Source organism: Chelonia mydas, chromosome 3, assembly GCF_015237465.2.
Source record: "Chelonia mydas isolate rCheMyd1 chromosome 3, rCheMyd1.pri.v2, whole genome shotgun sequence".
NCBI lineage: Eukaryota > Metazoa > Chordata > Testudines > Cheloniidae > Chelonia > Chelonia mydas.
Genome location: NC_057851.1, coordinates 35167755 through 35185438, shown reverse-complemented (window position 1 = coordinate 35185438; position 17684 = coordinate 35167755). Strand labels below are relative to the sequence as shown.

The window sequence follows — 17684 nt, the reverse complement described above, 5'->3', positions numbered from 1 at the left end:
CCATTAAGGGCCTAAGACCAAGTGCCTAGGATCCAGGTTTTAACTATTGTCGAATTACGTGTTCTGTGCCAAATCCTGCTGCCTTTACTCAATCCTTACTCATTCAGCTCCCACTAAAGCAAGCTGGTCTGGGTAACTGAAGTCACTGGGAGTTTTGAATGAGGATTTGGCCGAAGATTTCCAAATGTCCTCTGATTAGTATGAATAATTAAAAACAATAACAAGCACCATATTTACCGCTGGCTTGCCAGCTGCCCCATTTTGGCTGGGAGTGTCCTGAGTATTTGCAGTCCTGGCCATAGCCCCTGGATATCTTTTTCCCTAAGCTGTTAAAAACATATACATAATTTTTGCCTGCTGCCAATAGGGTCCACTGTGGGAATCAACCAGAGACCTGTGTCAATCAGCTCCTTTTACATTCCCTTGCTCCCTTTCTCAGCAACTATGGTCTCTGCTGGAGGCTAGAAATCAGCACATGGGCTAAGAGAACAACTGGGGAAGCTGAATATTCACCGGCCAAGGGGCAGGTTCTAACCCCGCACTCTAAGGCTGCAGTAATTGGCTGGGGTGGGTGAGATACAGAGAGGTGCAGAATGGCCCATTTCTCCCTCCTGTTCAGGAGTTAGGGGGAGACATTCACAAGGGAGATACAGATGGGAAGGGAGAAAAAGGGATAAGGGGAATGGGATTCCCAGGGACATAGAAAGACCTAGTTGGAGGAGTGTAGAGGTTGGGTATCCAACAGTGTGGAAGTTAGGGCAAAAAGTCACATAAGAATGAGGGAAAGGAAACCACAAGATCCTCCACCTTCAGAGTGGAGAAAACAGTAGCAGCCCTGAGCCCACCTTCCTACCATGGAGAGAGACAAGGAAAGGAGAAGCCCTGAGGTTTCAGCACAGAGAGGATGATAAGAATGCCTTCCTCCCCTAAAGATGCCAGAGGGGCAGGACACTAGATATCCCCCCCAAGAAGACAATTCCACATAGTGAAAATCTGCTTAGGGACAGGGGTGTTTGGGGATTGGAGGACTATTGGAAGTTCAGATAATCATCCAATTTTCTGGGGACATATTTGATCCCCAAACATCTTAGAGATCAGGCTAATTTAATATAATCATATGAAACTAACATTTCCTCTAACAGAAGGAGGCACACATGAGTTTTTGACAGAGAAATGACCTTAGAGAAACAATGTTAAATTTGGTAATATGTCTTATTATAGGTGACTTATTTAGCATGGCCAACCTACACAGAGCTATATAAAAGGTGTGGTTATTTTTTAAATGACAAATCCACCTGAAAGTACTATCTGAAACAGGTATGTTATTTCCTTGAACTCACTGCTGCACAGATGCCCTGGCTGACTGGGCACAGAAAGAAAGAGGACTGGTTTGGCTTGGACTGGTTTATTAACCATTCAAATGATTGCTTTTTTAAATCAACTAATCAATTTTAAAGTAAAGTTTTTCTTTTAAGTTACTTCTAAAACTTTGGGGAATGTTGTTTCACTTTTTAAGAATGTTTATAATTCTACAAGACTGCAGTTTTTAAGTCACTGTAAGTGGTAGGAAACAAACTAGGTTAAGGTTAAAAATTGTATTTAACAACTGAACTTTTTACCTTTCACCTTAAACTTTATATCTGTAACTGTTTGTGGCTGCTAATTGCTCTCCCATCATAGGGAGGTTTAATATTCAATCCAGCATCTCTTTGTCTTTTAAGAAAGAAGTTGTGTTTCACCAACACTATAGCCTGTAACCTAATACTGGAAAGTCTTGGATTCAGCCCAGATGTTAATTTCTTCAGAGACACTTAAAAGCACTGAAGTCTTCTCTGCTGGTGCCAGTAACTGGGAACTAAGAGCCAAAGAAATTCCATTAGTAGTGAAGATTATTGATCAAACCCTGTAACTGCCTTCACCTGTATCTGATTTATGCATGTGTGGCTCATGTTTATGTACTGTGACAAAGTTCCTGCTCTACCTTGGTGGGTCTTGTGCTCATTGGCGGATTTGCTCGCCTTGGAGCTTCACGGCAGCCCTCAGCTTGGCCATTTTTCTGAATTCACAGTCCAGGTCAACTCCTCCTGTGTCTGACCAGGAGTTGGAAGGTTTGGGGGGAACCCGGGCCTGTCCTCTACTCCAGGTTCCAGCCCAGGGCCCTGTGGAATGCAGCTGTCTAGAGTGCCTCCTGGAACAGCTGTGCGACAGCTACAACTCCCTGGGCTACTTCCCCATGGCCTCCTCCCAACATCTTCTTTATTCTCACTACAGGACCTTCCTCCTGGTGTCTGATAATGCTTGTACTCCTCAGTCCTCCAACAGTATACATTCTCACTCTCAGCTCCTAGTACCTCTTGCTCCCAGCTCCTCACATGCACACCACAAGCTGAAGTGAGCTCCTTTTTAAACCCAGGTGCCCTGATTAGCCTGCCTTAATTGATTCTAGCAGCTTCTTGATTGGCTGTTCTAATCAGCCTGTCTGTCTTAATTGTTTCCAGAAGGTTCCTGATTGTTCTGGAACCTTCCCTGTTACCTTACCCAGGGAAAAGGGACCTACTTAACCTAGGGCTAATATATCTGCCTTCGATTACTCTCCTGTAGCCATCTGGCCTGACCCTGTCACAGTACGCAGTGTTGTTGTAACCCTGTCGGTCCAGGATATTAGAGAGACAAGGTGGGTGAGGTAATATCTTCTATTGGACCAAGTTCTATTGCTGAGAGAGACATGTTTATGCTCAGACTTTATGTGGCTGGAGAGTCATATAAACTGCATGGCATCCATCAGCATGAAATTCTCCAGTCTGCCACTGCAACTGGAATGGGTGGATGTCAAGAAAGAGTTTGGCCAACTCTATTATTCTCCATGGAGTGAAAATATGGCTTCATGCCTCAGAAAGCTGCCATAACACAGTTGTTCCGGACCCTGTCTATCAATCTGACCTATGGTATTTATAGTACCCCAATTACTGTAGACTATAGCACTGAGAGACAAAATGCATTAAGATCAACATAAAAATTAATCAAAATAGACTGTGCTCTAGCCATCAACAGATTTGGATGCTTATACTATTTTGTCCATTTTAAGACCTTAAAATTCCTTGAAGTCGCCAATAACCACCTCTTTTGATGTTATTTATGTCTTTAAAACAATTGTCTTATATATTTATATATAACTCAGCACTACTTTGAATATTTCAGTTATTTAACAATCAGTGACCTGTCTATAAGCCAGTTGGGTATATACATAAGTAAATAGGATACTAGGAGAGGTGCTGAAACCAGGAAGGAACAGGTGGACAAGCTCAGGGAGTCCACTCCTAGGCAGACGAGAGACCAAAAAGTTGTGTTCGTTCTTCATTTATTCCCCATGCAGGAGAAGGAAAGAGGAGGAGCAAGACTACAGGAGAGGGGTGAGCTCAGCATATACAAATATGTCAACCAGTTCTGCAAAAACTGCAATACAAGTTAGGTAACCAATGATTTGTCTCCCTTTTGAACATACATACTGGATCTATACTACCCAACTCTCTTGTTCTCCTCCAAACTCTTATACTGAGAGCTAGTGCAGATTCCAGCACAAAAGTGTGCCAGGTTATAGAAATGCTTGTAGAATTTCACCCTTTATGAATAGTTTGGTCTGTTTAGGGGATGTGGGAAAAGAAAAACTGAAACACAGGTGGAGAACAGCAAATAAACATGCTTAACTGTTCATGACACACAGTTTGTGTGACAAAAAGTGTGGGTAGTGTCTATGGTGGTGAACTTGGAAGATTGCCTTCCAGAGCAAATATACAGCCAATAATGCTCAATATCTCATAGCACCTTTTGCACAGGTGTGCGAGGTATGGAGTCCTGACAGAATTCCGGTTTGAAAATTACTTTACAGATATTTGTGTGAGTGAAAAAGAGGAACAAAGAATACATAATTGTAGAATGCCACATAAAGGTTTTATCTGCATGAGTTTAAGATTTGTCACATTACCCATGAATGGCAAAGCCATGAGTGAGTTATGCAGTCATCCCAAACGGTACAATACAGCAATACAATCTTTATATCACACTACAGTATCATGTATTCTCTATCATTTGTTAGAGAAAAATAATTTACAAATGATTTAGAGATTTAAAACATTTTATTGGACTTTATTTCTGCATTTAGTAGACTTAGTAACTTTGTTAAGATCTGTTCATTTTTTCAGGCTTAGAGGGAGAGAAATTCTGAAAATTTGATAGCTAAACTAAATATGATATAAAACATTAATTTTAATCTCTCTCTCTTCATATCTACATATATAGCTACAGATATATATATAGAGAGAAAAACTTTCAAAAATATCTAAAACAGATCTTTTTATACATAAAAATGTCCTATAGTTAAATTCTGCTATTCTGGGCTTTTCCAGGGCAGGAAGCAAGTGCTAAAAGCGACTTGGGAATCACTCCTTTCCAATGGGATAGTATGCAAGCTATTAGCGCTACAGGGACGAGAGATACCAACCCTTTGGCCCATCATTGGCACACAACTAAATATTACCTATTCTGGGGCTCAGGCAGGTGTAATTTTTTTGAGGGAAATTCTACAGTTGGGGAAAGAAGGAAACATTTCTCAGGCAGTTTGACTTTTTAAAAATGGTAGCTGTTTGATGCTGTTCAGGTGTAAGGAATGTTAGAACTAGCCCAAAGAAGATGCATTAGTGGTAATAGGGTAGATCAAAAGTGAATGATAAATTAATTGGTCAAATGAATTACAGGTGGGGCATGTGCAACTGCCTTTTATTAAGGTTGTCCAACATCACATTATCAGACTCTTATACTTTTGCCAAAATTTAAGCCATTGGGCTGAAATTTTCTATGCTAGGTATCTGCCTCAGGCTGAACTTTTCTGGAATGTTTCAGCCAAGGCAGTTTAGTTGTTTCCAGGTATGATGCTAAGGAAAAATAAGTTGTTTTGTCCATGCTAAAAAAAGTTCTGGTGACTTTTCTTTGAAAAGTTCTAGTGCACCCATGTTTAGGAGCAGAGACTTGATGTTTGGCAAGGGAGTGACCTTTGTGTCAGGAATGTGCCTTGTGCATCCCTATGAAAACCTGTCCAAATCTGGCCTTTCAAAATTGCAGTTCGCACATGCTCAGTAGGGACTTCATAGATCTTAGCAACTAAATTCCCTGATGGTTCCATCTATACTGGACATGCTGTAGCTCAGGGCTGAGTAGGATTTTCCCTTCAGTTGCACCTCTGTGCTGCTGCAGGACATCCCAGGTTCAGGCATCTAAACTGTCCCTCCTGTATGCTCAATGCCCTCTCCCTGCTAGGCCCAAGTAGCTGCCTGATTCAAATGCAGAGGGGACAGAAGCCAGAACAGGGAGTAGATTGGAAAAAGAAGATTATGAAGAGGTTATGATTGGCAGTGGAGGCTGGCAGGGGATGGGGTGAGAAGGAAACTGGGGCTGGCTGGGCAAAGAAAACTGAGACTGGGAACCAGGGATGGAGACTTGGACTGGGAGCCATGGAGAGGAAGATGCAAGGGGGAAGGAGGTGAGTGGGGAGACAGATCTGATGAGGAGCCAAGGTTGGGGGAACACAAGCACCAGTTAGGCAAAGAACCTGGGACAAGGAACTGCAATGGGGAAACACAGAGATTTGACAAGGAGCCCAGGGAGGGAGACTGGGACAAGAAACATGAGTTGGGGGTGACAGGAAGAGAGACACAGATCAGACAAAAAGCCAGGAGTGGAGGGAACTGGAGAACTGGAGGGGTGAGACTAAAACTTGCTGGGCAAGTAGACTGGGATGCTTGGGAGGGAAGAAGGGGCAGTAGGGTATAAGAAGGAGCTTCTTCGTAGTGTTGTAATTAATGTGACACGAGCACAAGTGGTGTCTCTGTATGTTGCACCTTTTCTAAAGCAGCAGCAAGAACCTATAGTAAACACACTGTCCCTGCTCCCCCAACAGTCATCCTGTCTGTGCTTGCCTTATGCAGGCATGATGCCTCCAACCACTATGGCTGCAGATAGCCTCCTGCACACCCACCATGTGGTTCTGAGTCCAAGAATCACTCTGCCCTCACTTTACTCTATTTCTCACTCTCTGCTTTCACTTGACTTTTTCCATGCATGCTCCCTCCCTGCCCCCCACATCCCACAGTCTTTAAGTGGAATGGGATCCCAATAACATTTGAGTTGAGCATTCAAACCTGTAAATTTGGAGTGGATTTTAAATTAGGCAAAGTGATTTTCTTACCCCACATGAGAACTCACTGGCTATGTTAGACAAATCTAGGGAGCAATCTGCCTTAGCAGCTGACTTTCTGAAACATTTCCTAGGCTTTAGGGTCTGTTCTCCCAACAATGCATGTATGAATCTCAAGAAAATGCTAGTCATGGCAGCAAAGGTAGCCCCCCCGCCCAATAATGTTTGGAATACTCCTCAGCACGGTCAGGAATCATCACCAAGTATTTGTTCATGCTGTCCCTTCCCATTCTTGCTGCCTTACTTTTAAATATCTGTCCCTCCGTACTACGTGTTTGGGGTCTGTTGAGGAATACCACATAACTATCCAATCCTGCAGCCTTTCCATGTGCACAGTTTTAGCCAAAGCTCTGGCTGCAGGAGAAGAGTAAGTCTCAATCTGAAGTATTGCTTGACCAGAACAGAACATGCACATTTTTGAAGGAGGTTACAGAATTCTTGGTAGGACTTCTCACTACAACCACAAAGACTATTTGTATAACCTAGATTATTAATTTTTTAAAAATCAGACCAGAGTAACTAATCATATATAAATATATTTAATTGCTGCCAATATTAAAAGATCCTATTTCAGCATAGACAAAACTACAGGATTTTCTTTATATTTTAATTGAATAATTCAACATAATACTTTAAAAAACTAATGTCTATTGCTTACAATTTTCACTCTGAAGTATTGAAAGGAAATTGTTACTTTGTAGAGAGAAAAAAATGCAGAGGAATAGCAAAGAAAACTCTAGAAAAAGGTAGGTAAATGAGGCAATGCATTAGGCTGATAATAGTGATACAAACCTGGGGAGAACAATACATGAATTAGGGATAGGAGAACTGGTTCAGATTCCATAAAAAAAAAAGCCTACCTCCTCCTTACACCTAAGCATGGACCTTTAATTATTTTTTTGGAAATAAACCTTCCTTGGAGGTTCTGAAATAGTCAGATAATTGCTTTGCCAATTTTGGAATCAGACTATTCTATTGGAATCTGTTCTCTTGATATTTCCAGCTCAGACTGATAACTTCAAGAGACTTAGATAATTTAGATAAATTTGAGAAGGGATTCCAAAATTTGAATGCTTGTCCTGACTGGGACGGCAAAATTTCTGAAGTTGCCCATCCTTAATTTGTACTCTATGCACAAAAGAAATAACAAAGAAATAGACTTATTTATAGGCCCAATCACTGCATGGATCTCCTATTGATTTCAGTGGAAATTCCAAGCATGGGTCAGTTCCTGTACATTAGCTAGTACTTTTCCAAATAGCATATCTAGCGTCTGTCATAATTATATGCGCTTGCTGAGCAAATAAATATGTAAACAGAATGATTTTGTTATATCTTACTTGAGTTCTTGTGAGCTTGTGGCCAGCATACTTCGAATGCTTTTGTCAGCCAAGGGGCAGCCAGACAGACTGTAAGACATGGCAGGATATCCAAGTAAGTCAACCTCCTTAAAAGCTAAACTCTCCCAAACAATCACAACATAAAAAGTAAAAATTAAAAATTGTAATGCAGAAAAGCGATGGGGCAAGTGCTGTAATATTGAATTTTGTAATATAGTTAACCCTCTGAATATATTTAGATATACATTTTACTTCCAATACTACATAATGTAAATGAACTTTTTTTGTTTTTACAATGTAGTAAAATGTAACAAAAAATATTTGTGATCCCTGGGTTAACTACTCAAAAAGCTTAAGAAACTTTGGAAATTTTAGTAATCTATTTAAAAATAAAAGACGTTTATACAACACACAAATTAGCATGCTTTTAATATCAACATATATTACTCAAAGGGTTAACACATAGTTCAACATCTTTACTTTGACAGCATTGTTGAGGTAAGCTGAAAACAATAAATTGAAAAGACAGAATCCACCATGAAAAAAATGAAGTCACACCTTCTATGTGAGGCGTAATTACCAGTCACATGACCACTCCCATCACACCCTGGTGTTGGACATCTGCCACCAAACAAAAACAAAAACAGCCAAAATAGTAAGTATGTTTAAAAAAAAAAAACTTTTAAAAGTTTCATTGTTTCCAGTTTAGCTGCAATGACTGCAAGGGGATTTAAGCATCCTATCAAAAAGCTGCAAAATGAACAGCATTAAATGAAAATGGCATCTCAGTACAATATAGCATCATTAAAAACAAGCAAATACATGTTAGCTTATTACTTTACTTAACTGGCAGTTGGAAACATTTATATGCTGCAAATGTTGCATGCTCATACTGCAAGGCGTATATGTACTTGTTTGTTTAAAAAAGACAAAGAGAAAAGGTTAAAAGGAGAAAAAATAATTTCACCTCACATTATGCTTACGTTATTAAATCCTTTTTGCTCTCTTTGCATTGAGGGAATTTGGGTTTAGGGCTTGGGATTGTAACTTCACCAGGATACCTTCGTTCTTCAAGTGCCTCTTGGAAAGGATCCAAGTCTTCTGGCTGCAGGCAAACATATGGATATTAGTCCCACTTAGGTGAGGCTGCAATATACACAAAAAACAATGCTGTGTACAGTTATAAGACATATCGCCTCCATTACTCCCACTCAATCAGAAAAATGTTGACATTATTTTACCTTTTTGCTCACCTGCTAGACCTTTATATAGTACTTTTACATTTCAATACACACTTTAGAACACGTGAAAAAGAATTATACTATTTAATTTGAGGAGAAAGAGGCAAAAGTCAGATATTCTCTTTTGTTTGGTGTCTATTCCCAACTGTATCAGCAGCTGCCTCTGACAGTTTCTATTCTCTTTCACAAGAATCAATACTTTTTCCAAAGTCACGAGTTTTTCAAACCACAGCCACAGAAAAACAAAGCCTAAATATAGTATCTTATCCATCAAAATGCTAACTTCAATAACATTTTAAAATGGTTAAGCATTCTCCCAAAAAATGAATCAGGAATGATGTTAGCAGCCAACTGCTAAACACACATATAGTGTCACAATCTGGGGCAAACCTCAATGGATCTGCCTCGCAAAATATAATTTTGTAATTAAATTTACTGATGGATTTATCTTTTTTATATTTGAAACTTAAGCATTAATTTCAGAAGTGAAGAAAATGTGGCAGAAAGCACTGATGCAGAAACTCCTGCAGATGGTGCTGTGAGCAACAGAATTAAAGAACAATTCCTCTTGTTTCAGTCAAGTTCTATACTGTATTTAATATCTCCCATTTCTTAGATAATGAGAGAAATCCTGGCCCCAGCCAAGTCAATGGCAACGCCCCCATTGATTTCAGCAGAGCTAGGATTGCATCCAATGTATACAAAGCAAATATCACTTTATTGCATGTTTCTAAGTTTATTTTTTAAATCATGCCATCCTATATTTTGATTAAAATAAATTGGAGAGAGATATTGCTACACAGAGTTGATAAGAATTCTAATCTTATAACATAGATCTAGCAGGAGAAAAAATATTGCTATACAAAGTCTGGGATTGTAAAATCATGTCTAGATTACAATGGGATCAAAATGGCAAACGGGCTAGTGAGCAAGAGTTGAAACCTGACAAGCACAAACAGTAGCCTCCCTGCAACTCCCCACCAAAAAAGCAGCTGTCTGACAACTGTCAGGACCACCCTTTCAGAGTGGTGACTGAAAACACTTGCTACATGTTACAAGCTTTGAAACTTAAAATAAATTCACTATGGAACAAGTTTTCTTTATTTACGTCTTTCTGTTTACAGGTTTTTAGAGTGTATCACACCTCATATTCCTTCATAATACTCTTGAAATAAAATATTTCATTACTATGGTATAAAGGCCCTATTGTGTATCCCTTGCACACCCAAAGCTTTGTGCTCCTACTTTCCTGAATGCACAAGAAATGTACTTTCCTGAATGTAGGAGCAGGCCTTTTGACAACAAAATCCTGGTTAGCTAAATTAATGGAAAACTTATACTGTATTCTGTTTGTGCTTCTTGAGCAGAGCTGTGTGTATAAACACACTTTTAAATATTCAGTCTTTCACTTTTGAATCTTAATCTGAGAAGAGTATCTTGTTTGGAAAGCTGGTAAAAACTTGATACCAACACTGAAAAAAGTTATGTCAACTTCCTCAGATGGAATAAGGTAGATTTGGAAAATTAGAACATCTTCACAGAAGAAAATATTTGTTAACAAGACAGTGCTGTTAGAAAACATGATTCACATTCATGGTTCAAGTGTTGTCAGACTGAAGTTAGTCACCGATCAGATGTGTGCCAACATGATATATTTTGAAAGATTAACCACCAGAAAGTCCTCTTGTCAGGAAACCATCCGTTTTTTGTTTATTACCTACACATGGTGTTTCCTCTTCCCTTTCAGATTTTAGAAATTTAATGAATTAAAACAGTCAGATAGCAATCAGAACCCTTAGATGAAAAAGACATACATTAATCTCTTTGGAATCATCCTCATCTATCCTTCTGGGCTTCATTTTAGTGTAGTCCACTGGCAAGTCCCAGCAGTCACCCTCATTCAGCTGGTAACACCGGTTATTCATCACAGCTTGTCGTTGTGGTGACATTGGCTCCAGTGGTGTCAAAATGGTACAGCAACCATCTCGCTGTCTCTGTTTGTTCATACTTAGATCCAAGGTTCCATTTTCATCGACTTCCATATCAGGATTCTGTCAAAATAAGAAAAAATATTGTTAATTCAGCTTTTGACTATCAAAATGTCACCTCTCTGTGGTTTTCGATCTGATTGCTTAGTAGAATGATAAAAGGCTTTATCATGCCTATATAGATTGTAAGCACTAAGCCCCCTCCCACACGTAGCATGATTCTGTTACACAACATTAATGCTGTTAAAGTAGATTCACTCATGTCTTCATAAAAGGCTAATCTAATATTTGGAAGAAAAGGGGAGACTTCTCACTAACCACAACCATCCTCCCAAAACACAGGTGTAAAATTTGACAGTGAAATGAGAAATCCCCAAAGGTATTTTCTTGTTGCTGTGTTTATGTCCCTGATTTACTCTTTGACAGGTTAATCTAACAGAGTTAACATCTATATGATTCTGCCTACTTCCAGTCCTTTCAACACCTGCTTATATGATTAGAGTAATAAAAACCAGGTAGCAAGTTGCATCAGTTGCATTAAAAAAAAGCAGAATACTTTGCTCTTCTAACACTAATAGCTAAAGAATTAGAAAAAAAGAGCTTTGGTTACTAAAGCCAGTCGGTTTACACTGTGTTTGCAACCTTCATATTATGAGAAAATGCGTCCAAATCTCACAGTTCCTCCACCACAGATGTTAAGGTTTAATATATCTTAACTTTCCAAAGACTATCTATATAATCAGCTGGCTTGGGTAACAAAGCTGGTACTGACATTCCCTGCAGCGACAGAGGAACTGTGAAGTATAGGGTGAGTAGGTTTGGGATTTTTGTTTTTGGCTTGAAAATAGATCAAGAATTATTCACTTCAAATCATCTTCCTCCTCTTCTTCTTCTTTCTTTTCCCCAGGGAGTGGGAGGGCATTTAGACGGGGGAGGGGAGGAAGCAAAATACTCAACCAATCCTTAATTTTTCAAGAGTAAAACACTTCACCAGAAATTAGATTTCAAAACTGCTGTGAATTCTACCGTCTACTCAGATGTCTAGGAGCTCTCTTTCCTCTTGAGGTAATAACAGAACAGCAGCAAGACACTTAATGAAAATCCCTTGCTTTGGTTATTGCCTTGACAGATTATACAGTATTATTCTACACAAACACTTTTTGCCATAGTTTATTCCTGATTATTGCCCTGATATTAATTTAGGCTTGATAATGTATTTATCTTCCCAGATTTGTTATTACATTTTTTTTTGCCACATAATATTTTTAAGGTTATTGCTCAAACTTTTTCAATTCCTGTTGGTACTGAGCACAATCACATTTATTTGCATGCCACAAAGAGATTTCCCTCATCTATAGGATTAAATCAATTAATATAAAAGGAAGCATTCGAAAACAAAATTACTAACCTTACTGAATTCATATAAATTAAGATCATTACTAATAACTACTGGTAAGATTGTTAGCTCATTATGTATGATCAAGAAGCTTTACACAACAGGAAAAAAAACCCTTTGTTTATCTGGAGAAGAGCAGAACATGTCTGCCAGCTCAAAAGCTCTTCTATAAGCACAATAAAACTGTTCCCCCTGCACTGCATCTGTCTATTTAGCCATCTAGTGGCTTCCTATAGGTAGCACTTTATTGGTTGCTGGTGTATTTTAAATAGTCATTTCTCCTCAGATGTCAGAGTCAAGATTTATTCTGGTTATAACAAAATAAAACGGTTCTTATAAAAGTTTTACAATTTGGATGAATTTTAATAATGCTACTGTTTTTCTTAATACAGAAAGGTTAATATAAACATCTTTTTACTTTATTTGTTTTAGTGTTGCCATTTAATAATATATTGAGAATTTACTAACACTTTATAGAGCACTGGTGATACTGCATTATTACTGTTATGCAACTTAAAAGTTATCTGCACTGGAGGATTTTTTGTTTGTTTCAAACGTATTATGAATCTATTTGAGAGCAATTATATTCTGGATCGGTAAGACAACATTGTGTACAATACCACAAATTTCCTTTGTACTAGATCATAAGACCTTAGGGCCCATGTATGATTTATACATGAAGTTACATTATTAAACCATCCTCTTTCTTACAATTATAAATCAGATAGTGTTAGTAAAAATTCTTTAGTGCAATTAATACCACTTAAGCAACCTAAATAGCTTCCATAGTTACTATAGACCCCAACAGTAAGAGAAGAATTAAAACAGAGAACAACACATTTTATCAGCACCATTTTAACTCTAAGCACTGATCTGGATTTCAAGAATTACTGATGAGTAATTTGCATCTTTATCTTTTATTTTGCTGCCTTAGCAGAGCTGCCACATTTTTGTTCTTTCTGAGAAAAAGATTAAGCAAGAGGCATTAAAGCGACTCTTGAACCTATCAGGGGCACAAATCTAGTGCAGTAAAGAGGTTTGTATCATCATCAACAAACGTAATTGCTCATTTTTACCCTGGCACAGAGATCCTGAGGTTTAGTGGAGAGGTTCTGAGGCATCTCCCTGCAGCGAGTGGAGAGATTCAGAATAGCAGTGGCAGCCATGTGTGCTGCCTCCATGTCATGAGTATAGTCAAAGCTGCTCTTGCTGCAGGTGCTGCTGGCACTGCTGCCTCCACCACAACTCATATTGCTGCTGCTGCTAGGGGCATAGCTGCTTGTTGTGCTGCTGGTGGGGCTTGAGTTCTTGCAATAACGTTTAGCTGTGGGAAGAAATAGGACAAGGATGACTCAAAAGTACTAGCACGTTACATAAATGACAAGAAAAACAGTCTACGGTGGGTGAATTCTATAATGAGCAACAGTGACTGATTAAAAAAAAAAAGGCAACAAAAATGATGCAGGTATTCTATGATTTTGTGCGTGACTCCTTTACCCAAGCAATCGGGTGTGTGTTAAACATCCCATTAGAAATAAATCCGGAGGGTATGACTGTATACCGTAGTGACAAACAGGCCAGATGTAGCAAACAAACACGGTGCATGAAATTTCAGCAACGGCACAGGGAAACACTGCTTTCATTCCATAGTAAGAGCTGATTATATATTTGTACGGGGACTGTTTGGGTCACTCGTTTTTATTAAGAGGTGGGCATATAACGATAGGACACTTGAGTGGTATTGCACCAGCAAATTGGGCTAACTCCGGATTCACAACCGACCTTAGGAATCCCACTCCCTGGAGCTAGTGGGGATCAAGCTCATTGGGAAGATAATGTGCTTGATCTCCAGGCCAGAGTGCTAGCCATATGTCCTTGGTAATCTCAAATTGACCAAAGTGTTCCTCCATTCTGCAATGAGGGCAAGTACTGTGCTGGTCATGAGAAGGGAAAGAAGGAGGACTAAATGGAAAAAAGAAGGTGGCCGTAGAATGAAGGGGCAGGCATTGTTCAAATATGGATATGGGGCCCTCACAGGCTAAAGCAAATGTAATATAAACAGAAAAAATAAATGAGCTCAACGGTGTGATTTTTAGAGGTGCTGAGCACCGAAAGCTTCCTGTTGAAAACAACAGGAGTCGTGTACACTCAGCACCTCTGATAATCAGGCTACAAGGGTGTATTTAACTATATAACGACTGACACACATTGTAAGGCTCAACGGATGCTCAAGAAAACACTACAATGCTACATCAGGCTTAAGCCTGCACAATTCATTCCCCTCTTCTTTAAATAGAACATGACAATATTGTTGGCTTTTTAAAAAACATGAATATTCACATTTTATAGCCAAAGGAATTAAAAAAAACCCAAACACACTCCTGGCCCAAAATAAATGGCTCAAATTTTTTTTTTAATAAATGACTGAGAAAAAAATGTCAGTTGGTCTATTGAACCCAGAGTGCTTCATATAGCCCCCACACTAGAAGTCAATGTCAACAGTTACACATACATGCATTCATGGTATAGTGATTTCTCCCCTTTAAGATGGAGTTCTGTATTCTGCAAAGATCATACTGAACAATATAATAAATGTGTTGCAATGCCATGTCATTGTGCTATAGAATATATGCGTAATTGTTGGACAGAGGGTCCTATATAAAGGCCCTATATAAAGGGTTAACACACTAGTTAGATCTCTTTCTCCACAGTTTCAATTTATGCCAACCTCTTCAGGTGTGCTGCGGCAGACATACATGCAGTAATCTGCTCCCTTGAGCACAGCCTCTTTATGGACTACATTCTGCCTGGAAAAGCACAACAGGAGAGTCTGATGCAGAATTTATCTTATACTCCTTACTTCATCCCTTTCATTTGTACATTTTTGGAAAAGTTAATGAAGTCATTGTTTACTGTAAGTGAAATAAAATGCTTAATTCATAGCAGATACAGAAGTGTTCTCAGGAAACCCACATAGTACACAGGTGTGATTTTTTTTAACGAAATGGATGGTTAAGATTCAAGAAGTTTCTTTTTGTTTTGCATTCTTTAGATCACTGTTGTTTTCTGCACATTCACAGATAATAATCCTGTGAGTTATTTCCCATGACATATTTTACACCAAATTTCATTCTGAAACTAGTAGTCAATATTGGTCACTAAAAACTGAGCATTTATCCATGGTTGCTACATTCTGGTAGCCAAGATACTCAACTAATTCTCTAAACTTACAACAGGAAATAAGTACAGTATCTCAGTTACCACTGTGTTGACATAGTAAGTGTTAACTTTTTAACAGCAACCACTTTGCACACGTAATTCGCAAAATTAGGACTATATTTCAAACGAATAAATAACATGCCTTTTCTATCACTTGCAAAAGAAAAATGCAGCCATATTAGACATTTGAGAGTTGATTAAAATTAAATTAAATATGAGATAATATAAGACATTTTATATACCTATATCAATACAGAGATTGAGGGAGGGAGGGAGGGAGAGAGGAAAGCAGGGACGAGTAATAAAGAGTTTTCAACATAGGATTAGCCACAAGAAACTCTTCCAGGCTCTGACACAGACTCCCTCTGTGGCCTTGATAAAATCACATGATCTTTCTGCTTCATTTTCCCCATTAGTAGAAAGGCAATCACAATATTTAATCTTAGGCATGTTGTGAGGATTAATAAATGATTGTTTGTGAAATGCTTTGAGGGTGAAAAGCATTATATATGTATTAAGTATATGTGAATGGCTGTGGTCATTTTAGCTTGAGCTTCACTGTACAGTTTTTAATCACTTCTTGCAGCCTGGATTATCTACTTCACATTACTTTTGAAAAAGAAATTCAGGACTCTTGTTTATAGTGAATTCAAATAGAGTGAAATCCATCTGCAGAGAAGGGGAATGGTAGTGACATTGTCCGAATAAAAAATAAAACACATTTTGCAGTTCTGCTTTCGAGCCAAATAGTGATTTAGTGCATTGCTGTGGTGCAGGGTCGCTGGGACCTCTATAATCCAACTATGCTTTGTGACCACGTGGCAAACCAGAAAGCAGAAAGCAATCTCTTCCATCAACAACAGCCACATTGCTCTCAGGCAACCGCTCCAGCCAGCTCCATTTCCAAGATTCTGACTTTCCCCTGATGAACGACATAAGTGATAATGACAGTGGGGTCAGTGCTTCTCTAATATCCCAAAGGCTCCTCCATAGCTAAATAAGCTGGGGAGTGGCAGGTGCCCCATCAAAATTAAGGTATGCAGTCCTTTCCAAACAAACAGGGTTGATGAGAGAATGAGACCCAGTTCCAGCATCCTCTATCCCCAGCACCAGCAGCCTTGGCACCAGTTCTATTGTTCAAGTTAACCACAGCTCCATCACTTTTTCTGAACCCCACAGGAGCTCTTCAGGGACTGTAGAGCCCCAGTGCAAGGGAGTGAGATGGAAAGAATTCAGGGAGGACTGCTTGACAACTTCTGGGGAGAGGAACAAATTTGCACAAGTTTTCTACTATCCCTGAATAGCTCCCACCTGCAGAGCTCTGTGAACTCCTCTGGACACTGGGTCCAGCTGTTCTCATCATTACTGCCATATAAAATAAGCCCATAATGTATCCCATTATGATGTTTTCCCTAAAGGGAAAATAAAGCCAAACAAACAAATCCTCTTCCTTATAAGATGATCTCTCTGTAGCATCATCAAGGCATCATAGCATACAACATACAGCGTCCTCTCCTTGTATAATTCTTATTAAAGCTTACACACACAAAAAAAAGAACACAGTCCATGCCACTCACACCAATTTATTTGCTGAATATATCAGCCCCATGACATTTTCCTGATGGTCTGTGACACAAAGCCTGTTGCTGCCTCAAAATTAAAAGATTCAAACATCAAGTGACTCATTTTTCAGACGCTTAATACTATACATATTTCTGTTTTCCTCTTAGAGTGTTTGACAGAATGAACCTTTGATTAATTACCAGTCTCCACTAAGTTTATGTATAACACCTCTTCAAAACAAAAATTTCTTCCCTAATGTACACAGTGGGTTCATACTATATACCTCCCAAGCTAGCCTCAATGCTATTTGAATGGGGGGGGGGGGGCGTATTCCCCCTTCAAACATACAGGTAACTTCTATTTAGATTAATGGGAGATGAGTGTGTATATAGACAGTGGAATAGTTGGCCATCATCTTTCATTTTAATGTTTAATTTTGGGTTTTGGGGTTTCTCACCTTTTTTTTTTTAAGCTAAATTTTTAACATTTATAGATTCAAAGGCCGGAAGGAACCATTATGATAATCTAATCTGACCTCTGATATAACACAGGCCATAGGACTTTTCCAAAACAATTCCTAGAGCAGATCTTTTAGAAAAACATCCACTCTTGATTTTAAAATTGCCAGTGATGGAGAATCTGCAACAATTCTTGGCAAATTGTTCCAATTGTTAATTAACCTCACTGTTA

General features: G+C 38.9%; 1 protein-coding gene across 20 annotated transcripts in view; it reads right to left on the bottom strand.

Moving 5' to 3' along the window:
- The window catches only part of MYT1L (myelin transcription factor 1 like), a 387237-nt gene that overhangs the window by 73307 nt on the left and 296246 nt on the right, over window positions 1–17684 (bottom strand). For 14 of the 20 annotated variants that reach the window (XM_037894144.2, XM_043542307.1, XM_043542311.1 and 11 more), the window contains 5 exons: window positions 13289–13536; window positions 10643–10879; window positions 8571–8692; window positions 8146–8208; window positions 7588–7656 (listed from right to left, as the gene is read on the bottom strand). In XM_037894144.2, the coding sequence (XP_037750072.1) occupies window positions 7588–7656; window positions 8146–8208; window positions 8571–8692; window positions 10643–10879; window positions 13289–13536 (739 nt within the window). The remainder of the gene's footprint in view (window positions 1–7587; window positions 7657–8145; window positions 8209–8570; window positions 8693–10642; window positions 10880–13288; window positions 13537–17684) is intronic. The other 6 variants (XM_043542308.1, XM_043542310.1, XM_043542312.1 and 3 more) reach the window with 1 other exon arrangement.